The 26,526-nt window shown below is 38.6% G+C and overlaps 2 protein-coding genes across 2 annotated transcripts; both read right to left on the minus strand.

The window, feature by feature from the left end:
* Positions 1-3,693: 3,693 nt before the first annotated feature.
* Positions 3,694-11,774, minus strand: LOC139324474 (vomeronasal type-2 receptor 26-like). The gene is made up of 5 exons (XM_070954186.1): positions 11,532-11,774; positions 9,543-10,400; positions 6,265-6,492; positions 4,920-5,046; positions 3,694-4,604 (listed from the first exon to the last, which is right to left on the minus strand). Exons 1-5 carry the CDS (start codon positions 11,772-11,774, stop codon positions 3,694-3,696), a joined length of 2,367 nt encoding a protein of 788 aa, XP_070810287.1.
* A 3,743-nt stretch (positions 11,775-15,517) lies between these two features.
* Positions 15,518-24,480, minus strand: LOC139324476 (vomeronasal type-2 receptor 26-like). Its single transcript, XM_070954187.1, has 6 exons — positions 24,206-24,480; positions 23,612-23,903; positions 21,826-22,683; positions 19,560-19,787; positions 18,214-18,340; positions 15,518-16,428 (listed from the first exon to the last, which is right to left on the minus strand). Exons 1-6 carry the CDS (start codon positions 24,478-24,480, stop codon positions 15,518-15,520), a joined length of 2,691 nt encoding a protein of 896 aa, XP_070810288.1.
* Between the last annotated feature and the right edge of the window lie 2,046 nt (positions 24,481-26,526).

The following is a 26,526-nucleotide window of genomic DNA, read 5'->3' on the forward strand; positions in this document are numbered from 1 at the left end:
ATTTAGTCTTAACTCATGTTTAGTAAATATCATGGAATAAGCCCATGAGAGTTCAATAGTGCTTACATGAATTCAGATTTTGATTTATCACATTTATATGGCCACATAGACCACATCATATACCCCGCGAAATGGGGTTAGCTCCCGTTACTTGTCCAGCTTTTGCCAACCCACAGTTCGAAAACACGTAAAAAATGCAAATAGAAAAATAGGGACCACATTTGGTGGGAAGGTAACAATGTTCCATGCAACTTTGGCATCTAGTCATGCCAGCCACATGACCATGGAGACATCTTCAGAGAGCACTCGCTCTTTGGCTTTGAAACGGAGATGAGCACTGCCCCGTAGAGTTGGGAACAACTAGCACATATGTGCGAGGGGAACCTTTACCTTATACCATATCATGTGGGTGTCATAAAAGCAACTTTAAAAACATCAAGAAGTAAAAAAAAAAATAATATTATGAAAGGCTATGAGGGACCATCAAATGAATAATGGAGCCACCTGATCCAATTGCCTCTCTATTGTGACCTCCCACGTCTGTTGATAAATGATTCCACAAAATTGGCAAAGAACAGAACAGAACAGATTTTTTTATTGGCCAAGTGTGATTGGAATTTGTCTCTGGTGCATAAGCTCTCAATGTACATACAAACTACAAACTTACAGTAAACTTACAGTGTACATACAAACATAAGCTCTCAGTCTACAGTACATAAGCATTTAGTGTATATACAAACAAAAAAGTGATAAATCATAATCATAAATCATAAGATACAAAGAACAAAGTGATAAATCAAAAGATACTAATAGGAGAAGGTAATAGAAGGGAAGATGGGGTAAGATAAGAAAAATGGGAACAATGTCAACTGAGGGTGGGGAGGTTCTACATGATAGATGCTATGGCAGAAAAGACTCGTAATTCCTTAGCAAAACACCCACATATCTCTTCTACCAGATTTGATACTGTAGGATGGGCAGATGTTATACTTCAAGAGGCAATGATTCAAATATTCCAGCCCCATGTCGAGAAATTAATGGGTATAGGATTGTAAACCAATGATCAAATAAACAATAAACAAAGGATCATGAAATTATGATGGATTATGTCCCTACTTTTTGAAAAAGCTTTCCACTTCCATAGCCAAATCTCTAAGCACAATCTATCAGGTATCTTTCAGAACCATTTTCCTTTCCTTGACCTATGGTCATTGGCCACGATCATTCCTATCTTCAAACAGGGAGACCCCAACCTAGTTGAAAATTACAGACCAATCTCAATGTGTTGTGACACCTGCAAAGTCATGGAATCAATCGTATACCAATCCATTACCCTCCACTGAGAGGCAATCAACCTACTCTCTAACAAGCTTGGTTTCAGGAAAAATTTGTCTTGTAATCTTCAACTCCTACACTGCAGAAACAGTGCCCTGTAATCTTCAACTCCTACACTGCAGAAACTTGAGCAGGGTAAAGTAATAGACACAATTTACATTGATTTCTGCAATGCCTTCGATTGAGTGGTACACCACAAACTAAGCTCATTTCAGACCCCTATACAAGTGGATAGCCTGTACAGGACATTCCTTTCAAACAGACAAAAAGAAGTCAAAATACGAGTGCCCTATCAAACCCTGCACCAGTTAACAGCGGTGGCCCCCAAGCAGTGTTTTAGGACTCACACTCATTCTGTTTTACATTAAATGACCTTTGCAATCATATTATAAGCAGCTGCGTCCTCTTCGCTGTTGACATAAAACTATTCAACACCACTGACAATACTGCTGCCCTACAAAGTGACCCTGACTATGTGTCTGAATGGTCAAACAATTTACAACTCCAAATCTCAACCAAAAAATTCTCTGTCTTACACATTGGCAAGAAAAATCAGAAAATCAAATACAAGCTGGGCAGATACGACCTTGTAGACGACCCTCATTCTGTCAAGGACCGAGGAGTACTCATCTCAAATCATCTAATCCTCAGAGCTCACTGTAGCAGCATTGCCAAAAAGGCATTAAGAGATCTTAACCTAATTTTGCGAAGCTGTTTCTCCAGTAACATCGAATTGTTAACTAGGGCATGCAAAACCTTTGCCAAACCAAATCTCAGATACAGCCCATCTGGCTGGAATCCACACTGTGTATTGGAGATTAATACAACTGAGCGAGTCCAGAGGTATTTCACAAGAAGAGTTCTCTACTCCTCTGCTCACAATAGAATACGTTATGCCACCAGGCTCAAAATTTTGGACTTGGACAACCTAGAACTACGCCGACTACGGTCTGACCTAAGTGTAGTACAAAACATTGTCTGCTACAATGTCCTACATGTCAATGAAAACTTCAGCTTCAACCACAATAATACATGGGCAAACAATAGATACAAACTCATGGTAAACAAACTTGATTGCAGAAAATATGACTTCAGCAACAGTGTGGTCAATTCCTGGAATGCACTACCTGACTCTGTCATTACATCCTCAAACCCCCAAAACTTTACCTTTAACTGTCTACCGTGGACCTCACACCATTCCTAAGAGATCTGTAATGGGGTGAGCATTAGCGCACCAGTGTGCCTACCATCCCACTCCTAATGTTCCCATTTATTCATATCCATTCCATGTATTCATAATCAAGTTTATAATCGTATCTTTTAGCTAATACATGCTTGATGAAAATATTTTTTAAAAAAATCTTGTTCTTAGTGTTTCACATACAATTCTGAGAAATGGCATTCTTCTAGACAATCAATACCATCTGTCACAGGGGTGAACAACATGAGGTTGTATGAATATGCATGGCTTCTGGGCTTCTGCATTAAACAGAACAACAAAAATCATGGGATTGCAACCAAGAACAGAGTGCTTTGTAAAATTGTTTCAGAGTAACCACAGCTAAAATTAAAATTAAACCACCCATGACTGAAGGCCTGGTTATTTCCAAGCCTGCATTTCCTCATCGTGTAGGGTTTGAGGGAGAAGTTCTTTTGAAGTTCCCATTTCCAAAGGAGTTCCATCTATTAGGGCTCTGGAGGACAGCCTTCTCTATCATGATGCACTCTTGTGGAACATCTCACCCCCACGTATGAGCACCATTTCCCCTCTACTGGGTGAAAACTGGAGTTTAGAACAGAGCATTTTATTATTAGAGTTTTACAGTGTGTTTTTTTAAAGATTTACCCAAGTGGTTAATGCTACACTAAATATCTATATCTATGTATTATATATATCTATATAAATCCATAAATCTCTCTATGTCTATCCCCATGTTCATCTCTCTCTCCCTCCCTCCCTCCCTCCCTCCCTCCTCCCTCCCTCCCTCCCTCTTTCTCTCTCATCTATCCATATATATACATGCCCTCTGTCTCCTTGTTTCTATCCTAGTATCTTATAAATTTAGTTGTTCTGGATTTAAATGATAAATATATCATTTAAAGGGTTCAGTAGAGGGAATTTTTTTTAAAAAAGATGTTTCTTTCTCCTGCCATTATTCTTTTTTATAAATAATTCAAGGCAACAAGAATATCTAGTTCTTCTCCCTCCTTCTATTTTTCCCCATACACATGTATGAGACAGTCTCCTACTTTCCTAGGACTCCTAGAAAACTATCTCCTAGTTTCTACCCTGGTACTAGACAAAACTGGTTTTATACTTCCTGATACGTGATGCAAAATAGGAAATAGCAATTAAATTTATGGAACTCTGTTCTTTTCTCTTTTAAGCTGATCTTTTTTGTTCAAATCGGGCCTCAGCAGAATGATGTACAATTTGGGAGAAAAGATGCAAAGCAGTAATCCAGCACTGGAAGCTATAATGGAGAAGATTTCCACAGCAACCATATATTTTCCCTTTGAACTCAGGTATGCTGGAACAAAGGACAACCAAACACTGCAGAAGACCAACATGCTGAAGGTGATAAACTTGGCTTCATTGAAAGCATCAGGCAATTTCCTTGCTAGGAAGGCCAGTGTGAAGCTGACAATGGCAAGGAAGCCCATATAACCCAAGACACAGTAGAACATGAAGGCAGATCCTTCGTTACACTCCAGAATGATTTCTTCCGCTATTGACTTCATGTCAGCATCTGGGAATGGGGGAGAGATGATCAGCCATATAATACAAATTTTAATTTGAATAAAGGAGCAGCAGGATACTAGAAATGTGCCAAGTCTTTTCCCCAACCATTTGGTCATCTTGGACCCTGGCTTGGTAGCCATGAAAGCTAGAACTACGATGATGGTTTTGGCCAAAACACAAGAAATGGCCACTGAGAAGATGATGCCGAAGGCAGTTTGACGAAGGAGACATGTCACCTTGTGATGTTTCCCAATGAATAGCAAAGTACAAAGAAATGATAACAGGAGAGCAACAAGGAGTACATATGTGAGGTTTCGGTTGTTAGCTCTGACAATAGGAGTGTCCTGATACTTAATAAAGATCCAAAGGACTCCAACTGTGATTAAAGAGAAGAAAAGAGAAGAAGTAGCCATAACTGTTCCCAAGGTTTCTTTGTAGTTCAAGAATGTTGTGACTTTGGGGAGACACAAAACCTGCTTCTCATTGGGATGCTGATCTTCTGGACATTGAAAACATTCATCCATGTCTATGAAAGAAAATATCAATGTTGAAGTTGTGTTGAAAGAAAAAAAACTGACTACAAGTCAAGTTCAAAGTGAGGTCTGCCAATTAATTTCTAAAAAAAAATATATGTCGTGCATTAACTTAGTTGCCATCAACTTGTATTTGCATCAATCCACTTCTTGGTACCAATAATGAGCATGCTTGCAATTCAAATACTTATCCCTATTTTATAGTCTAATCTGTCAAGTGAAAGAGTTGGCAGAAAACAGAAAATTTCCCATGGTACATTTGACAACCAGATTCATTCGGTGAGGTAGATATATACAATATCTCTTACCCTCCCTGTTAGAAATCTTCCCTTCTGGACATCGAAGACAGTCATAGCAGCAAAATAGTTTTCTTTCTATCTTAATCTTACTGTAGCCTGAATCACACATCCCATTACACAGAGAAAGTGGCTGGGTCTGTCCATAAATAAATAATTTAAAAAAGTTTATCTTTGGAAATGTGAGATCTCAGTTTCTTTCAGTATTTTTAGAAATATCTTTCCATCATATTTTTTTTTCTTTTGATATAATAATGTGAGACAGAAAAGTCTGGTTTTGGGTGGAAAAGATTTGAACAACTTTTTTCCTCAGTGCAAACATATAGGCCACAATATTTGGCCTATACAAATACTAAATATTCATTGCCAATAAAAAGATTATTTTAAAGAGCATTGATTTACAGATGTTTCTTTTCTTTTTTGCTTTTGAACATCTGTAAGACTTTTAGTGAATGGGAATGTTTTTGCATAGACTTTACATGCAAGTTGTGAACTTTCTTCATGGCCTACTCTATTTCTCTTCATTTACCCACCTTCTACCCTAGAAGGTATCCTAGGGATCACCAATGAATGACTTTCTAAGTCTATCATCTAGGCTGACACTACACAGAGTGTCACAGGTGGAAATGAGCACTTCACTATGCTTTGGATGCTTCTGGATTGAAAGGATTAGCCAGCTGTTGTTGAAGGGACATCCAAATGCCTTAACAGCAGCATATATAGAGAAAGACTCAAATAATATCTAGACAAGACCCTCTCTGTGGCCCATAAGGAGTTCAGCAGAGACTAAAATCCAGGAAAAGCTTGTTTAGGTGGATGGAAGACTTTGAAGAATTTCAAAGAGTGGATTTATGGAATGCTACAAAGAAGTAATACTGGATGGGACCAATGGAGGAACTGGCACCTGGGTCTGACAAAAACTGAGAAGTATGGAAACCATTGAATAGACTGTTCATGGGTACAAAAAGATCCAGAAACACACTGAACAAATGGGGATATCCAGTTGCTTCTACTCTTTGTGGTTGTGGTAACATTCAGAGAACAAAACATATGTATGCCTGCCCTTTGTGCCCAGATAAGAGTACATCTCAGGACCTTATAGCAGCGTGACAGAACACAATCAATGTTGCTAGTTTCTTGGGTCTGTTTAATTTGTATATATTTTAATCGTGCATTTTATATTTTTAAATATTTTGCCCTATGCTTGTCACACGAATAAACCAACAGCTAGGCTGGAGAGGCTTCAGGGAGAGAATATAATTCTGTTTCCGAGGTTCATTGCTATGGAATAGGTTGGCTCTAAGTGAGCTTTAGAAGTAGTGAAATCTGGACTGAACACAATGTGACTGTGTCATACCTGGTTAAACCTGCTTGGCCACACAATATCATCTTCATAAATGGTGACCATTTTTTCAATGGAGTCCTTGAGATCTATGCCTCCAATGTGGACTTTCTTAAAAGACAAATTTTCAAATGTGATCCAATTGATAATATCAAATCCAGTCTCTAATTCTCCGTTTTCATTGAACCCAATTTTTTGCCCGGCACTATTATTAAATGAAATTCTTCTGATCATGTAGTTGAGCTAAATCAGAAAATAAGCCAAATAGACATATAAATCAGGATGTACAACAGCACTCTTTCTCCTCTTTAAAGTATATAGACAAGAAATCCTTTCAAGGTTTGTAAACTATGAAAGATAATAATAACAGCAATAATAAATTACATTACTGATTGTAACTATGATTACAGAATCTTCATAGCAATAGAATGAAACAGAAGAAATAAAATAAAATAAAATCTGGCTATTCAGCAATTTAAATCAGAGTAATTATTTCTAGCAGATTTTTGAAAAAAATAATTGAGAAACAAGTTTATATTGAGGAGAATATAAAAGAATATAAAGGGAATAATGTTGCAGAAGGCTTTAAACTTTATTTAAAAATGTTAAAATCATAACGATGAGGAAATTCATACATTTTTAAAAAGTTTCTAGTACAGAAATGTCAATTATCTCCATGGATTTCTTTTAAAAGAAATTGAATTTTAAGTTTGCTTTTGGATTTCAGAAACTTCTCTGAATGAGCAGGTTCAGTAAACATATAAGAAAAAAAATGTATAAGGAAAAATGTAATAGCAAATGAGCAACATAACATATTGGTCTTGGACCCAATAAATACATAGAACACAATGTTTTAAAATAAATTATATGCTTGTCATCTAGAAATAAATCAGTTTTAGTCTTACTAAACTATCAATACGAAGATGTTTAAAAGGATGAAGCAACATATTTTATACCTAACTTTAGCTTATAGAAACTGTTTTGTGACTGATGAATTCCTAATTTTATAGGGTTTCTTCTTTTTTTATATTTACATGTTAGATATGGATATATTAATGGTATCCTGTATTTTACATTTTTTACTTGCTCTTAGACTGCAAAAAAATAAATTGCTAGATTGAACAAATGAATTCTTGGAAGATTTTTTTTTTTTTTTTTGTAATCTAGTAGGAAAACAGAGTGAGATATCTGTAATTTGTCTTTTGGGGGATTTTACCTTCCATAAATGTTGATTCAGAAGTTTCCCCTTGATTTTACTCCCTTCTCTGTATTTCATTACAGATGAATAGAAGGGTGAGTCCGGGGGAGGAGACGAGGTTAGGTCTTGAGAATATTACCTGGGAGGAGTTTGATCCTGTGGCTCCCGAGGATGTGGACAGGTTCTGGGTAGGATTAGTGCTGCCCCATGTTTATTGGACCCATGTCCCTCCTGGTTGGTACTGGCCTCCCGGGAGGTTACACGAGGCTGGCTCCAGGGGATTATAACTGCTTCTCTGAGTGAGGGTGCCTTTCCCGCCGCCTTGAAAGAGGCAGTGGTGAGGCCCCTCCTCAAGAAGCCTTCCCTGGACCCGGCTGAATTAGCTAACTACCGTCCGGTCTCCAACCTTCGTTTTGTTGCGAAGGTTGTTGAGAGTGTGGTGGCACGACAACTGCCCGGGTACCTGGATGAAGCTATCTATCTAGACCCGTACCAGTCAGGCTTCAGGCAGGGGCACAGCACAGAAACGGCATTGGTCGCGTTGGTGGATGATCTCTGGAGGGCTCGGGACAGGGGTTGCTCCTCTGTCCTAGTCCTATTAGATCTCTCAGCGGCTTTTGATACCATCGACTATGGTATCATGCTGCAGCGGTTGAGAGGGTTAGGAATAGGGGGCACCGTTCTGCGGTGGTTCTCCTCCTTCCTCTCCGACCGCTCGCAGTTCGTGTTGGCAGGGGGGCAGAGGTCAACCTCGAGGCGTCTCACATGGGGAGTGCCACAAGGGTCGGTCCTCTCGTCTTTTCTGTTCAACATTTATGTGAAGCCGCTGGGTGAGATCATCCGTGGTTTTGGGGTGAAGTGTCATCTGTACGCTGATGATACTCAGCTGTACATCTCCACCCCAGACCACCCCAACAATCCTTGATGTGATGTCTCGCTGCCTGGAGGCCGTGCGGGTCTGGATGGGGAGGAACAGGCTCAGACTCAACCCGTCCAAGACCGAGTGGCTGTGGCTGTCGGCATCCCGATATAGTCAGCAGGTGCCATCGCTGACTATTGGGGGTGAATCTTTGCCCCCCACAGAGAGGGCTCGCAATCTGGGTGTCCTTCTGGACGCACGGCTGTCTTTAGAAGAGCATATGACGGCCGTGGCCAGGAGGGCCTTTTATCAGGTTCGCCTGATCCGCCAGTTGCAGCCCTTTCTGGACCGGGACGCCTTGCGCACAGTCACTCATGTCCTTGTCACCTCCTGGCTGGACTATTGTAATGCTCTCTACATGGGGCTCCCCTTGAAGAGCACCCGGAGGCTCCAACTGGTCCAGAATGCGGCCACACGGGTGGTTATGGGTGCAACCCGTTGTGCCCGCGTGACACCCCTCCTGCGCGAGCTGCACTGGCTCCCAGTGGTCTTCCGGGTGCAATTCAAGGTGTTGGTTACCACATTTAAAGCGCTCCATGGCATAGGACCCGGGTACCTTCGAGACCGTCTTCTGCCACCAATAGCCTCCCACCGACCAGTCCGTTCCCACAGAAAGGGTCTCCTCATGGTGCCATCAGCCAAGTTATGTCGGCTGGCGACACCCAGGGGGAGGGCCTTCTCTGTGGGAGCCCCAGCCCTGTGGAATGAACTGCCCTCGGAAATACGTAAGATCTCCGACCTCCGGGTGTTTCGCTGCGCACTGAAGACCCTGTTGTTCCGCCAGGCAGGGCTATCAATATAATAATTTTAAATTGGGGAATTTTAATTTTTGGGGTTTTAAATCAGCCAAATTTATTTAATTATTTTAATTTTTAATCATTGTTGTGTCCTGTGTTTTTAAATTGGCTGTACACCGCCCTGAGTCCTTCGGGAGAAGGGCGGTATAGAAATAAAATTATTATTATTATTATTATTATTATTATTATTATTATTATTATTATTATTATTATTATTATTATTATTATTATTATTTTACATTTTTTACTTGCTCTTAGACTGCAAAAAAAATAAATAGCTAGATTGAACAAATGAATTCTTGGAAGATTTTTTTTTTTTTTGTAATCTAGTAGGAAAACAGAGTGAGACATCTGTAATTTGTCTTTTGGGGGATTTTACCTTCCATAAATGTTGATTCAGAAGTTTCCCCTTGATTTGCCTCCCTTCTCTGTATTTCATTACAGATGAATAGAAGTCATGCAAAGCATGTGCCACCGCATATATAGCATTGTAGACACCATAGCTGTGGCCACTCATTTCCATTTCAAAGACAGATGTAGGAAGAAACTCCAGTTTCTCCTTTCCAGTACAAGTGGCCCCATTTGCCTTTTGTGTTACAGAGGTATGGAAGGAACATTGAAAGGCATTTTCCCAGAAGATCTTGATAAAAGTATCTTCCCTTTCCAAGTTAGGGCTTCTCATGTGAACATATTGATGGAATCCCAGTACCTTCTCTGAGTTAATTGCAAAAGATAAAGCACCATGAAGGAAAACCATATCCATATTTCGGTGAGAGGGAATTGATATGAAATCCATCTGGATTGTCATAATCCAGACTTTCCCTTTTGTCCATAGTGGTAAATTATTATTTTTCAAAATACTGGAAAGAAACCTAAGAGCCATCATGTTGGCACTTTCACCATGAACTACCACCACAGTGACGTTACTTTTCATAACAAATCTGTACATGTTAAATCCTATTTCGATCATCTTTTTCAGATTATTTGAATGAACAGTTTTGGGAAATCTTGCAACAAAGTCAAAGCAGATGCCACTCTGGGTAGCCATGGGAAGCACCCTGCGCAGAAACATTTCACCCCTCTCATTGTCTACTAGCAACATCCCAACCCATGTCCATGTGAAATATAGCAATAATTGAGGAATTCCCTTGTACTGACTGTCCATATTCGGCAACATCTGTTGGTAAAAAGCAGTTTGTTCTTTTGTGCTAATTTCAGGAGCAGAACCATACAATATCTAGAAACAGAGAGATAAACAATAAAAAGGGGAATAAATGAATGTAAAGTGAAAAGTTGATGTGCAATCGGATTCTTTCCCTATTTTGTCTGCTAAATTAGAAACTGAAGCCGGAATGGGTGTAAGTTTTATGTTCATATTCAAGATGAGCTAATGGAGCAGGAATGTTCAGCATTTCTCATGACTTAATTAAGTAAGTTCAATCAGAAGACCTCCATCTGTGCATGGAGATTGCTATGCCATCACTTCCAAGGCTGAGCTGCATCACGAAAATAGGTCAGTGGTTCAGAGTTGCATCAGAACACCAGTTCACAATTCAGAGATGAATCATATTATGTTAGGTTACCAAAAACAATTTACAGAATAAACTCCATGTCTGGGATTTCCAATATCATATCTCAAGACACAAAGTTTAGTACAGAGAGCACAAACTGTATCACTTAAATATTTAAGTAATGCGATTTGTACTCCAAATTAAATATCATTAAAATAAATATTAATTTACAATATATTATTTAATTAGTAAAAAAGATTATCCAGTTGTTTTCAATACGATTGATGCAATATTTCAAGATTATTTCATCTTAGTTCCAAGGAGAACTTTAGCGGGCAAGAGAGAAACTAAAACAAAATCAATACTGAGTCAAAAAAAAAAAATCCTAAATACTAGGATGGGTGAACCTTGACTATACTCACTTTGGAGAATATTGATTTTTCTGAAAAATAAAGCAAAATACAGTTTTATTATAGTTGCAATGATATTTTAAGTAAAGTTTGAACAGTATAATTTTCAAGGCACAAGTGTTCCCAGACCCAGTTTGCAATTCTGACCACTTTTCACCATTTGTTTAGCAACTCTTTCTCTGAAATAACTAATAAAATGTTACTTCTGGGCAATGTATACTATCCCCATTAATTGCCTAGCTTCTTGAAAAATCAAAAAGCTGAAGAATTAAGGTGCTGTGGCATAACCAAAACATGCCAAAATTCACTTGTAGTCTCTAGCAGCATAAATTTCCTAAAATGCATCCTTTTTATTACAATCACAATATTTTTTCCTTGAAGATTTCTACAGAAAAATCTTATATGGATTTTTATCTATTGCCTCTTAATTCCAAGGAAACAACATACCTGTGGCATCTTGTACAGGGAAAGGATATTAGCCATGTATAGATAGATGTCAGAGGAAGGTCCTCCAATGACTGCTATTGGTCTGTTTTGAGCATCACAGTTGTAGTTAGGTATGAATTGGCCCTTTGTAAAGAAGAGCTCCAATGAGGCACGGTATGTCCAACTTGGATCAAAGTAGGCATTATAGATATGGAACCCCAAGGTATGGTTCGGTAAAATAGAGGTATCTCTATTGATTTCCATGATGGCAAACTCTAAAGTGAGGATGTGTTGATACATTGGAGTTATGACCCTAAAATAAGCATTATATATTGTCAAAATACATACTTCCTAAAATATCTTAGATGGTATAGATCAATTCAGTTTAATGATCATAACCCATTTCTGTTTGTCTGTCTGTCTGTTCTATCTATCTATCTATCTATCTATCTATCTATCTATCTATCTATCTATCTATCTATCTATCTATCTATCTATCCATCCATCCATCCATCCATCCATCCATCCATCCATCCATCCATCCATCTATCTATCTATCTATCTATCTATCTATCTATCTATCTATCTATCTATCTATCTATCTATCTTCCATCTATCTATCTTCCATCTATCTATCTATCTATCTTCTATCTATCTATCTATCTATCTATCTATCTTCTATCTATCTATCTATCTATCTATCTATCTATCTATCTATCATCATCATCATCTCTCTATTCATCTATCCATCATCCATCCATCCATCCATCCATCCATTCTTCCATCATCTAATATTTATGATCTATTGTCCATCTATATATTTTCCTACCGTACATACAAATACTCTCCCTCTCTCCCTCCCTCTGCTCTTTTCTTCTTTCTCTTTTCATGTCTCTCTGTAAAACAACTAACAGAGTGTTGCCAAAAGGCTCCTTAAATGGATGTCTCCTGAAATCTATTATTCTATAGTAGATGTAGATCTGAGAGAAAATGCCCACAATTATGAAATCTCCTGACTGATATTGCTTGTGAAGAAAAGGCAGAGGGTCATTAGTCCTACATTTAGCACTGGGAATCACAGACATCATTTCAGGCAAAAGCACCAAGACCAAGGCTGTAAGTATCATCATGATGTGTAAAAGTGTCTTATCGTAAATCAGTTGAAGTTTCCCCAAGCTCTGCCTCATTAAGAGTATTTATACTTGCACTTGTCTCCACAACAAGTTCTTGCCCACTAGGAGATGAAGTTGAAACAATGATGTGGGAATTGATAATGACAATTGAAAGATCAACAATTCAAAATTCAAGACCTTGGAAACCATGGCATGTAAACAATTGTATACCATCCTGTTATTACTGACAGCAATGAAAACTAAAAAGAAATACAGAACTTTCCCCCATTTGTACGAAAACAGGAAAAAAAGTTCTTCCAGTTTTAAAACAATATGGCCTTACATTAATTTACAGATTGCTTATTTGTTTGCTTGATATCTCACCATAGTCTCAGAGCTGTTGAGGATGTACAAAATATTAAAAGGAAACATAAAATACATTAAATTAAATTAAATTAAATTAAATTAAATTAAATTAAAATACAATCTACATAACAAGAATTAAAATATTAAAAAATATCAGCTTCATGCCACATAATAGTAAAATTATTATTTTAAATATGATGCTGTAAATACATACATATACACATACACATACACACACACACACACACACACACACACACACACACACACACACATATATATATATATTTCTATAATTCATCAAGAACTTCAGTGGAAGTTTACACCTCATTGACATTTGATGCGAGTCAGATTTGGATATCTGTCTATCTTTCTATCTATTTATCTATCATCTATCTATCTATCTATCTATCTATCTATCTATCTATCTATCTATCATCATTTATCTATCTGCTTTTAGTTGTACACAAAACTGAATTGGTAATCAATATAGGTGCTGTCAAATTGCCATTATATCATCATAACATTAGAATTCCATTATCTCAAAGTCTACAGTCCCCTCCCATAAGGCTTAAAAGACCAGCAACGGCTCTTGGGCTCTTTTACAGAAAACAACATTGATAGATTTGTTTCTTGTCTTGCTGCATTGTCGGCATCTTCTGCTTCTGAATTTTTGCCAAGAAAAGTCTTTGGCAGTTTGCCTAATTAGACCAAGGTTGGTGATAAGGCTGAAGAATTGTGTTATGAAGAATTTGTTTTGAATTAGTTTGGGCTACACTGAGAATGAGTTAATTCTCAGCTGTTCTAATAAAGTCTGTTTGTTTTCAAACTGAATGAGTCTGATAATACCTACCTGGGCCTGGGTCACAACACCAGTTTCCAGCGTGCGCATGCACACTGGTCACCTGGTCTTCCAGTTTCTGCCATGCATGTGGGCATGAAGATAAGCTGGCCGGTGTCTGTGTGGGCTTCAGAAACCAGAGGAGCAATGGGCGATGGCTGGTGTGATCGGAGAGATAGCTCTGCATGCCATTTCCGGCAGGTGTGCCATAGGTTCACCATCACAGGTCTCGATTACCTTGATAATCTAGGTAATCAGTGTCTTTCATGTATCAAAGTGCCTCATGGAAATTCTTAATGTCATTTATCTTGCTTAAATTAGTTTCTCGGGTGTTCTAATAAACACAGGTGTTATTCTACTTTAATAAAAGTTTGAATCCAATGGAAATATCAGTTCTGTAAGATTTAGTCTTAACTCATTTTCAGTAATAAGCCCATGAGAGTTCAATAGTGCTTTCATGAAATTGGATTTTTATTTATCACATTTATATGGCCACATATACAAGATCATATACCCCACGTAACGGGGTGAGGTCCTGTTATTTCTCCCAGCTTCTGACAACCTAGCAGTTCGATAGCATGTAAAAAATGCAAGAAGAAAAATAGGGATCACCTTTGGTGGGAAAGTAACAACGTTCCGTGCACCTTTGACATTTAGTCATGCCGACCACATGACCACGGAGACGTCTTCAAACAGCGCTGGCTCTTCAGCTTTGAAACAGAGATGAGCACCACCCCCTAGAGTTGGGAACAACTAGCACATATGTGCGAGGAGAACCTTGACCTTATACCATGCTAAGTTGGGCGATTGAGGAAGCAGAAGCAAGGTAGTGCATGACAACAGCTCTTGAATGTAGTGTGAACTTCAGCAAAGGTTACAGTAATACAGTTCCCTTTATATACCTTGCTGGCCAGGGAGCTGACCAATCACAATTGACCCATTGTATTTCAAATCTCCCGCCAAAACTTACATACATAACGTACCATATCATATGGGTGCCATAAAAACAAATTTAAAAAACTGGAGTTTAGAACAGGGCATTTTATTATTAGAGTTTTATAATGGTTTTTTTAAAAGATTTACCCTGGTGGTTAATGCTACTGTAAATATCTATATCTATGTATTATATATATATCCATATAAATCCATATATCTCTCTATGTCTATCTCCATGTTCATCTCTCTCTCGTTCTCTCTCCCTCCCATACATATACATATATATATATATATATATATATATATATATATATATATATATATATATATATATATATATATATATATATATATATACACACACATGCCTAAGGCCTCAGTCTCCTGGTTTCTAGCCTAGTATCTTAGAAATTTAGATGTTCTGCATTTAGGATCCATATATCATTTAAAGCCACCCTGGGTCTTCGGAGAGGGGTGGCATATAAATTGAATGAATGAATAAATAAATAAATGGTTCAGCAGAGGGAATTTTTTTTAAAAAAAGATGTTTCTTTCTTCTGCCATTATTATTTTTTATAAATAATTCAAGACAGCAAAAATATCTAATACTTCTCCCTCCTTCTATTTTTCCCCACACAAAATGTATGAGGAAGGAATAGAATTCACAATCTCCTAGTTTCTACCCTGGTCCTAGACAAAACAGGTTTTATACTTCCTGATACCTGATGCAAAATAGGAAACAGCAATTAAATTTATGGTACTCTCTTTTTTTCTCTTTTGAGCTGATCTTTTTTGTTCAAATCGGGCCTCAGCAGAATGATGTACAATTTGGGAGAAAAAATGCAAAGCAGTAATCCAGCACTGGAAGCTATAATGGAGAAGATTTCCACAGCAACCATATATTTTCCCTTTGAACTCAGGTATGCTGGAACAAAGGACACCCAAACACAGCAGAAGACCAACATGCTGAAGGTGATAAACTTGGCTTCATTGAAAGCATCAGGCAATTTCCTTGCTAGGAAGGCCAGTGTGAAGCTGACAATGGCAAGGAAGCCCATATAACCCAAGACACAATACAACATGAAGGCAGATCCTTCGTTACACTCCAGAATGATTTCTTCTGCTATTGACTTCATGTCAGCATCTGGGAATGGGGGAGAGATGAACAGCCATATAATACAAATTTTAATTTGAATAAAGGAGCAGCAGGATACTAGAAATGTGCCAAGTCTTTTCCCCAACCATTTGGTCATCTTGGACCCTGGCTTGGTAGCCATGAAAGCTAGAACTACGATGATGGTTTTGGCCAAAACACAAGAAATGGCCACTGAGAAGATGATGCCAAAGGCAGTTTGACGAAGGAGACATGTCACCTTGTGAGGTTTCCCAATGAATAGCAAAGTACAAAGAAATGATAACAGGAGAGCAACAAGGAGTACATATGTGAGGTTTCGGTTGTTAGCTCTGACAATGGGAGTATCCTGATGCTTAATAAAGATCCAAAGGATTCCAACTGTGATTAAAGAGAAGAAAAGAGAAGAAGTAGCCATAACTGTTCCCAAGGTTTCTTTGTAGTTCAGGAATGTTGTAACTTTGGGGAGACACAAAACCTGCTCCTCATTGGGATGCTGATCTTCTGGACATTGAAAACATTCATCCATGTCTATGAAAGAAAATATCAATGTTGAAGTTGCATTGGAGGAATAAAAACTGACTGTATAAAGTGAGGACTGCCAATTAATTTCTGAAAAAATATATGTAGTACATGAAATTAGTTGCCATCAAGTTATCTATATATATATAAAAGCGAAAACCACTCTCGTAATCACGAAATCTCCAGAACTGTAAAGGCTACAAACTTGAAATTTGCCACCTATGTTCACTTTGGCTTTTAGGTGCTCACTAAGAAAGGATTTTTCGAAATGACCATCAGAGCAGTAGCATTTCCTATATTATTATTAACACACTCTGACGTTAAGGAGTTGTACTCCCACTCTCCACCTGAAAAGAAATCTGTTCCAAATGCAAAACACGAGCAGAGGAGAGGAGTTTCAATTTTTTTACTTTCACAGCAGCATAAAAGGGATAGAACAGGGGAGGCTTCTGTGGGGCAAGGCTGAGGGAGAGAAGGGGATAGGATAGGGGAGGCTTCTGTGGGGCAAGGCTGAAAGGGAGAGGAGAGGCCGATCATAACTACTCAGCTAGTATTTGCATAAATTCACTTCTTGCTAGCAATAATGAACATGCTTGCAATGCAATTACTTATTTTATTTATTTATTTATTTATTTATTATATTTCTATACCGCCTTTCTCCCGTAGGACTCAAGGCGGTGTACAGTCAAGAAAAATATAGACACACAAACATCATAAAATTGCTAATTAAAATTGTTACTTAGTTTGGTCAATTAAATAAAACCCAGAATTAGATAACATTAAAAAAATCATTTGCATGTTTGTATGTTTAGCCCTGCCTGTTGGAACATCAGGGTCTTGAGGGCACGGCGGAAAGCACGGAGATCAGGGATATTCCGTATCTCCGGGGGCAGTTCATTCCAAAGGGTTGGAGCCCCCACAGAGAAGGCCCTCCCCCTGGGAGTCGCCAGTCGACATAATTTGACTGACGGTACCCTGAGTAGTCCCTCCCTGTGAGAACGAACTGGTCGGTGGGAGGCTATTGGTGGCAAAAGACGGTCTCGTAGGTACCCAGGTCCTAAGCCATGGAGCGCTTTAAAGGTGATAACTAACACCTTGAATCGCACCCGGAAGACCACCGGGAGCCAGTGCAGCTCGCGTAGGAGAGGTGTTACATGGGCGTAATGAGCTGCGCCCATAATCACCCGCGCGGCTACGTTCTGGACCAGTTGGAGCCTCCGGGTGCTTTTCAAGGGGAGCCCCATGTAGAGAGCATTACAGTAGTCCATACGGGAGGTAACTAGGGCATGAGTGACCGTGCGCAAGGCGTCCCGATCCAGAAAGGGACGCAACTGGCGGATCAGGCGAACCTGATAAAAGGCACCCCTGGCCACGGCCGTCAAATGATCTTCTAAAGATAACCGTGAATCCAGGAGGACACCCAAGTTGCGGGCCCTCTCTGTGGGGAGCAAGATCTCATCCCCTATTGTCAGTGATGGTACCAGCTGACTATACCGGGACGCCGGAAGCCACAGCCACTCGGTCTTGGAGGGGTTGAGTCTGAGCTTGTTTCTCCCCATCCAGATCCGCACGGCCTCCAGGCAACGGGACATCACAGCAAGGACATCATTGGGGTGGTCTGGGGTGGAGATGTATAGCTGTGTGTCATCAGCATACTGATATATTTTATATACTTATCCCTATTTTCTAGTCTAATCTGCCAAGTAAAAGAGTTGGCAGAAAACATAAAATTTCCCATGGTACATTTGACAATCCCTTTCATTTGCTAAGGTAGATATATACAATATCTCTTACCCTCCCTGTTAGAAATCTTCCCTTCTGGACATCGAAGACAGTCATAGCAGCAAAATAGTTTTCCTTCTATCTTAATCTTACTGTAGCCTGAATCGCACTTCCCATTACACAGAGAAAGTGGCTGGGTCTGTCCATAAATAAATAATTAAAAAAAAGTTTATATTTGGAAACGTGGCATCTCCGTTTCTTTCTGTATTTTCAGAAATGTCTTTCCATCATATTTTTCTTTTGATATAATAATGTGGGACAGCAAAGTCTGGTTTTCGGTGGAAAAGATTTGAACAGCTTTTTTCCTCAGTGCAAGCTTATAGATCACAATACTTAATTTGTCACCAATAAAAAGACCACTTTACAGAGGCATAGATTTACAAATGTTGCTTTCCTTTCTTTGTTTTTGAACATCTATAAGGCTTTTAGTGAATGGGAATGTTTTTGCATAGACTTTACATGCAAGGTGTGAACTTTCTTCATGGCCTACTCTATTTCTCTCCATTTACCCACCTTCTACACTTGAAGGTATCCTAGGGAACACCAATGAATGACTTTCTAAGTCTATCATCTAGGCTACATACACAAAGTGTCACAAGTGGAAATGAGCACTTCACTATGCTTTAGATGCTTCTGGATTGAAAGGATTAACCAGCTGTTGTCGAAGGGGCACCCAAATGTCTTAACAGCAGCATATATAGAGAAAGACTCAAATAATATCCAGACAGGACCCTCTCTGTGGCCGATAACCAGCTCAGCAGAGACTAAAATCCAGGAAAAGCTTCTTTAGGTGGATGGAAGTCTTTGAAGAATTTCAAAGCAGAGTGGATTTATGGAATGCTACAAAGAAGCAATACTGGATGGGACCAATGGACGAACTGGCACCTAGGTCTGACAAAACCTGAGAAGTATGGAAACCATTGAATAGATTGTGTATGGGTGCAACAAGATCCAGAAGCACTCTGAACAAATGGCGATATCCAGTTGCTTCTATTCTTTTTAATTGTGTTGACATTCAGACAACAAAACATACAGTATGTATGCCTGCCCTTTGTGCCCCAATCAGTGTACGTTTCAGGATCTCATGGCAGCATGACGGAACACAATCAATGTTGCTAGTTTCTAGGCAAGGTCTGTTTAATTCGTACATAATTTAACCTTGCATCTTTTATTTTTAAATGCTTTGCCCTATTTTAACTGTTCTGCTTCCCACACGAATAAACCAACAGCTAGGCTGGAGAGGCTTCACAGAGAGAATATAATTCTGTTTCCGAGGTTCATTGCTATGGAATATTTGGCTCTAAGTGAGCTTTAGAAGTAGTGAAATCTGGACTGAACGCAATGTGACTGGTGCATACCTGATTAAACCTGCTTGGCCACACAATATCATTTTCATAAATGGTGACCATTTTTTCATTGGAGTCCTTGAGGTCCATGTCTCCAACTTGGACTTTCTTAAAAGACAAATTTTCAAATGTGATCCAATTGATAATATCAAATCCAGTCTCTAATTCTCCGTTTTCATTGAACCCAATTTTTTGCCCAGCACTATTATTAAATGATGTTCTTCTGATCATGTAGTTGAGCTAAATCAAAAAATAAGCCAAACAGAGATATATATCAGGATGTACAACAGCACTCTTTTCCCCTTTAAAGTATATAGACAAGAAATCCTTTCAAGGTTTGTAAAACATGAAAGATAATAATAACTGCAATAATAAATTACATTACTGATTGTAACTATGATTACAGAATCTTCATAGCATAGACCACCCCAACGATGCCCTTGAAGTGATGTCCCGGTGCCTGGAGGCCGTACGGATCTGGATGGGGAGAAACAGTCTCAGGCTCAACCCATCCAAGACCGAGTGGCTGTGGTTTCTGACGTCCCGATATAGTCAGCTGGTCCCATCGCTGACTATTGGGGGCGAAGCATTGGCCCCCACGGAAAGGGCTCACAACTTGGGTGTCCTCCTGGATTCACGGCTGTCTTTAGAAGAGCACTTGACGGCCGTGACCGGGAGGATTTTTCATCAGGTCCGCCTGATCCGCCAGTTGCGTCCCTTTCTGGATCGGGACTCATTACGCATGGTCACTCATGCCCTCGTCACCTCCCGTCTGGACTATTGTAACGCTCTCTACATGGGGCTCCCCTTGAGGAGCACTCGGAGGCTCCAACTGGCGCAGAGTGCGGCCACGCGGGTGGTGATGGGAGCGACGTGGTGCTCCCATGTAACGCCTCTCCTGCGCGAGTTGCACTGGCTCCCGGTGGTCTTCCGAGTGCGCTTCAAGGTTTTGGTTATCACCTTCAGAGCACTCCATGGCTTAGGACCTGGCTATATGCGGGACCGCCTGCTACCACCAATAGCCTCCCACCGACTAGTATGCTCCCATAGAGAGGGGCTCCTCCGGGTGCCGTCGGCCAAACAATGTCGACTGGCGGCCCCCAGGGGGAGAGCCTTCTCTGTGGGGGCACCTACAATCTGGAACGAGCTCCCACCCGAGATACGGAGGATTCCGGATCTGCGTACCTTCCGCCGCGCGCTTAAGACGTTCCTATTCCATCAAGCTGGCCTGACCTAAACTTTTCCTCTTTTTAAATGGGAATTTTAAATTTGGTTTTAAATTATTGGGGTTTTAAAATGGTTCAGCCCAATTTATTTAATTTGTTTTATCTCTATTTTAAATTTTGTATTTATATGTTTTATTTTATGGCTGTTCACCGCCCTGAGTCCTTCGGGAGTAGGGCGGTATACAAATTTAATAAAATGAAAATGAAAATAGCAATAGAATGAAACAGAAGAATTAATGTAAAATACTAGATCTGACTATTCAGCAATTTAAATCAGACTAATTATTTCTAGCGGATTTTTGAAAAAAATAATTGAGAAACAAGTTTATATTGAGGAGAGTATAAAAGAATATTATACTTTTATAATAGAGGAAGAATGTTGCAGAAGACTTTAAAATTTATTTAGAAACATTAAAATCATAACAATGAGGACCTTCATACATTTTTTAAAAAATTTCTAGTACAGAAATGTCAATAATCTCTATGGATTTCTTTTAAAAGAAACTGAATTTTGAGTATGTTTTTGGATTTCAGAAACTTCTCCGAATGAGCAGGTTCAGTAAACATATAAGAAAAAATATATAAGAAAAAAAGTAATACCAAATGAGCAACATAACATATACGTCTTGGACCAAATAAATATATAAAATACAATGTTTGAAAATAACTTATATAAATGTCATCTAGAAATAAATCATGTTTAGACTTACTAATTTATCAATACGCATGTGTTTGAAAGGCAGAAGCAACATTTTTATAGATAACTTTAGCTTATAGAAACTGTTTTGTGACTCTAATAAATTCCTAGTTTTATAGTATTTCTTCTTTTTTATATATTTACATAGAGTTACATATGGATAAAACAATGATATTTTACATTTACTTGGTCTTAGAGTATTAAAATATAAATAGCTAACTTTATGTTTACCAAAATTTCTCATTTTCACCTAAATTGGAGAAATGAATTCTTGGATTTTATTTTTTATTTTTTTTTTTAATCTAGTGGGAAGATAGAGTGAGACATCTGCAATTTGTCTTTTGGGGTATTTTACCTTCCATAAATGTTGATTCAAAAGTTTCCCCTTGATTTGCCTCCCTTCTCCGTATTTTATTACAGATGAATAGAAGTCATGCAAACCATGTGCCACCGCGTAGATAGCATTGTAGACACTGTAGCTGTGGCCACTGATTTCCATTTCAAAGACAGATGTAGGAAGAACCTCCAGTTTCTCCTTTCCAGTACAAGTGGCCCCATTTGCCTTTTGTGTTACAGAAGGGTGGAAGGAACATCCAAACGCATTTTCCCAGAAGATCTTGATAAAACTGTCTTCCTTTTCCAAGTTAGGGTTTCTCATCTGAACAAATTGCTGGAATCCCAGTACCTTCTCTGAGTGAATTGCAAAAGATAAAGCACCATGAAGGAAAACCAGATCCTTATTTCTGTGAAAGGGATTTGACGTGAAATCCATCTGGATTGTCATAATCCAGACTTTCCCTTTTGTCCATAGTGGTAAATCATTGTCTTTCAATTTACTGGAAAGAAACCTTAGAGTTATCATGTTGGCACTTTCACCATGAACTACCACCACAGTGATGCTACTTTTCATAACAAATCTGTACATGTTAAGTCCTATTTCGATCATCTTTTTCAGATTATTTGAATGAAGAGTTTTGGGAAATCTCGCAATGAAGTCAAAGCAGATGCCACTCTGGATAGCCATGGGAAGCACCCTGCGCAGAAACATTTCACCACTCTCGTTGTCTACTAGCAACATCCCAACCCATGTCCACATGAAATATAGCAATAATTGAGAAATTCCTTTGTACTGACTGTCCATATTCGGCAACATCTGTTGGTAAAAAGCAATTTGTTCTTTTGTGCTAATTTCAGGAGCAGAACCATACAATATCTAGAAACAGATAAACAATAAAAGGGGAAAAAATTGACTGTAAAGTAAAAAGTTGATGTGCAATCAGATACTCTTCCTATTTTGTCCGCTAAATTAGAAACTGAAGCTGGAATCCGTGTACGTTTCATGTTCATATTCAAGATGAGTTAATGGAGCAGGAATGTCCAGCATTTCTCATGACTTAATTAAGTAAGTTCAATCAGAAGACCTCCATCTGTGCATGGAGATTGCTATGCCATCACTTCCAAGGCTGAACTGCATCACCAAAATAGGTCAGTGGTTCAGAGTTGCATTAGAACACCACTTCACAATTCAGAGATGAATCATATCATGTTAGGTTACCATAGAAAAACTTACAGAATAAACTCCATGTCTGGGATTTCCAATATCATATCTCAAGACACAACATTTAATTCAGAGAGGACAAACTGTATCACTTAAATATTTAAGTAATGCAGTTTATACACTCCAAATTAAATATCATTAAGACAAATATTAATTTACAATATACTACTTAATTGCTTAAAAAGATTATCCAGTTGTTTTCAATACTATTGATGCAATATTTCAAGATAATTTTAGCTTATTTCCAAGGAGAATGTTAGCAGGCCAGAGAGAAATTGAAACAAAATCAATACTAACTCCTTAAAAAAATCCCAAATACTAGATTGGGTGAATCCTGATTATGCTCATTTTGGTGAATATTGGTTTTGCTGAAAAATATCCCCAAATCAAAAAGCTGACAAATTAAGGTGCTGTGGTGTAACCAAAACACACCAAAATTCACTTGTAGTCTCTACAAGGATAAATTTCCTAAAATGCATCCTTTTTATTACAATCACAATATTTTTTCCCTTGAAGATTTTTATAGAGAAAATATTATATGGATTTTTATCTCCTGCCTCTAAATTCCAAGGAAACAACATACCTGTGGCATCTTGTACAGGGAAAGGATATTAGCCATGTATAGATAGATGTCAGAGGAAGGTCCTCCAATGACTGCTATTGGTCTGTTTTGAGCATCACAGATATAGTTAGGTATGAATTGGCCCTTTGTAAAGAAGAGCTCCAATGAGGCACGGTATGTCCAACTGGGATCCAAGTAGGCATTATAAATATGGAACCCCAAGGTATGGTTTGGTAAAATAGAGGTATCTCTATTGATTTCCATGATGGCAAACTCTAAAGCAAGGATGTGCTGATACATTGGAGTTATGACCCTAAAATAAGCATTATATATTGTCAAAATACATACTTCCCAAAATATCATAGATGGTATAGGTCAACTCAGTTTAATGATTGTAACGTCTATCTAACCCATTTCTATCTGTCTGTCTGTCTCTCTTTCTGTCTGTCTATCATCTATCTATTCATCTATCCATCCATCCATCCATTCATCATCTAATATTTATAAGCTATTGTCTATCTGTATATTTTCGTACCTTACATACTCTCCCTCTCTCCCTCCCTCTCTCCTCTCTCCTCTATATCCTTTCCTTCTTTCTCTTTTCATACATCTTACAAAGTGGTGCCAAAAAACTCCTTAGATGGATGTTGCCTGAAGTCTATCATTCTACGGTAGATGTAGATCTGAGAGAAAATGCCCACAATTATGAAATCTCCTGACTGATATTGCTTGTGAAGAAAAGGCAGAGGGTCATTAGTCCGACATTTAGCACTGGGAATCATGGACATTATTTCAGGCAAAAGCACCAAGACAAAGGCTGCAAGTATCATCATAATGTGCAAAAGTGTCTTATCGTAAGCCAATTGAAGTTTCCCCAAGCTCTGCCTCATTAAGCGTATTTATACTTGCACTTGTCTCCACAACAAGTTCTTGCCCACTAGGAGATGAAGTTGAAACGATGATGTGGGAATTGATAATGACAATTGAAAGATCAACAATTCAGAATTCAAGACCTAGGAAACCATGGCATGTAAACAATTGTACACCAGCCTGTAATTGCTGACAGCAATGAAAACTAAAAAGAAATACAAAACTTTTCCCCATTTCTACGAAAACAGGAAAAAAAAGTTCTTCCAGTTTTAAAACAATATGGCCTTACATTAATTTACAGATTGCTTATTTGTTTGTTTGATTTCCCACCATAGTCTCAGAGCTGTTGAGGATGCACAAAATATTAAAAAGAAAGAAACAATATGTTAAATTAAAAGTAAAATAAAATACAATCTACATAACAAGAATAAAAAATAAAAAAATGTCAGCCATATGCCACATAATAGTAAAATAATTATTTTAAAAATGATGCTGTACACACACACTATAGATAGATGATAGATAGATAGATAGATAGAGATATAGATAGATAGAGATAGAGATAGAGACAGAGATAGAAATAGAGATGTGTTTGTGTGTATGTGTGTGTGGGTGTGTATGTAAGTATTTTTCTCTCAGCCAGGTGTTTTCCTACGTAAATCAAGATCTGTATACAGCCATAGCTCAGTGAAATCCCATTCACCAGCTTCTAGGCTTTTTCAGACATCAAACCAGCATTTTGCTTTCTATTGGGAGATTAAAGGGAGACTAAGATAGATCTATTTCAGACTAATTAGTCCTCATCAGTTAGCTACACCCTCATCTCATGTCTCCTCCCCGTAAAGGTCAAAATAGAAATAGATCTATCTATCTATGTCTGAAAAAGCCTATAAACTAGTGAATGGGATTTTACTGAGCTAGGGCTGTATAAAGATCTTGATTTTAGCGCTCCATGGCATAGGGCCTAGCTATCTTCGAGACCGCCTGCTGCCACAGACGACCTCCCATCGACCCGTGCGCTCCCACAGAGAGGGCCTCCTCGGGGTGCCATCAGCCAAACAGTGCAGGCTGGTGACCCCCAGGGGAAGGGCCTTCTCTGTGGGGGCACCTACCCTCTGGAATCAATTGCCTCCAGAGATAAGGAGAATCCAAGACCTCAGTGCCTTCCGCCGTGCCCTTAAACCTTCCTTTTCCAGCAAGCCGGGCTGGCCTAATTTTTAAAGTGTTTTTAAGTGTTTTGTTTATTGTTTTTAATTAATGGGGCCAAATTTATATATATATATATATATATATTAACTGTATTTTAATATTTGTACTTGATGTTTTTACTTGGCTGTTCACCGCCCTGAGTCCTCAGGGAGAAGGGCGGTATAGAAATTAAAAATAAAATAAAAATAAAAATAAATTTATGTACGAAAAAACCTGGCTGAGAGAAAAATACACATAAAGGACTTCGAAAAGAGAAGAAAATAAATATTGACCTTTACGGGGAGGAGACCTAAGATGAGGGTGTGGCTAATTGATGAGGACTAATTAGTCTGAAATAGATCTATCTTAGTCTCCCTTTAATCTCCCAATAGACAGCAAAATGCTGGTTTGATGTCTGAAAAAGACTAGAAACTAGTGAATGGGATTTCACTGAGCTAGAGCTGTATAAAGATCTTTATTTACATAGGGAAAAAACCCGGCTGAGAGAAAAATACACATAAAGGCCTATGAAAAGACAAGAAAATTGTCTGGACTCGCTCAATTGTATTAATGTCCGATATACAGTGTCTCAAAGCTGTATATATCAAATATACTGTATATATATGTTTTCGTAGATTTTCACGGGTACAGGTATGCAAGTCTTGGTGTATTCGGGTCTTCTCCCGTGTAAGATTGAGAGCACTTTGGCAACGTTTTGGCAGAATCTCATCTGCCATCATCAGGCTTATGCAAGGGGTCTTTTGCAGCAACTGCCGTTACTATTTCAAATCTGGTGCTGGTAGTCTGCTTTGCTGGGATGGCCCCACCTCTTCGTTCTGATTGGTTGGGAGTCTCAGTCTGTGTCTATTGGCTTGGCT

The sequence above is a fragment of the Pituophis catenifer genome, unplaced genomic scaffold (assembly GCF_029215685.1).
Source record: "Pituophis catenifer annectens isolate HBS135680 unplaced genomic scaffold, rPitCat1.0.hap2 SCAF_15, whole genome shotgun sequence".
Lineage (NCBI taxonomy): Eukaryota > Metazoa > Chordata > Lepidosauria > Squamata > Colubridae > Pituophis > Pituophis catenifer.

Excerpts from the sequence above, each read along its gene's own strand:
- LOC139324474 (XM_070954186.1), bottom strand. The coding sequence starts at position 11,774 with ATGGAAATCAATAGAGATACCTCTATTTTACCGAACCATACCTTGGGG. Across the intron at positions 6,493-9,542 it reads TGAATCAACATTTATGGAAG|CTCAACTACATGATCAGAAG; the intron begins GTAAAATCCCCC and ends TTTCTGATTTAG. Across the intron at positions 4,605-4,919 it reads GAAGATTTCTAACAGGGAGG|ACATGGATGAATGTTTTCAA; the intron begins GTAAGAGATATT and ends TTTCTTTCATAG.
- LOC139324476 (XM_070954187.1), bottom strand. The coding sequence starts at position 24,480 with ATGAGGCAGAGCTTGGGGAAACTTCAATTGGCTTACGATAAGACACTT. Across the intron at positions 18,341-19,559 it reads GGCCAAGCAGGTTTAATCAG|ACCCAGCCACTTTCTCTGTG; the intron begins GTATGCACCAGT and ends ATTTATGGACAG. Across the intron at positions 16,429-18,213 it reads GAAGATTTCTAACAGGGAGG|ACATGGATGAATGTTTTCAA; the intron begins GTAAGAGATATT and ends TTTCTTTCATAG.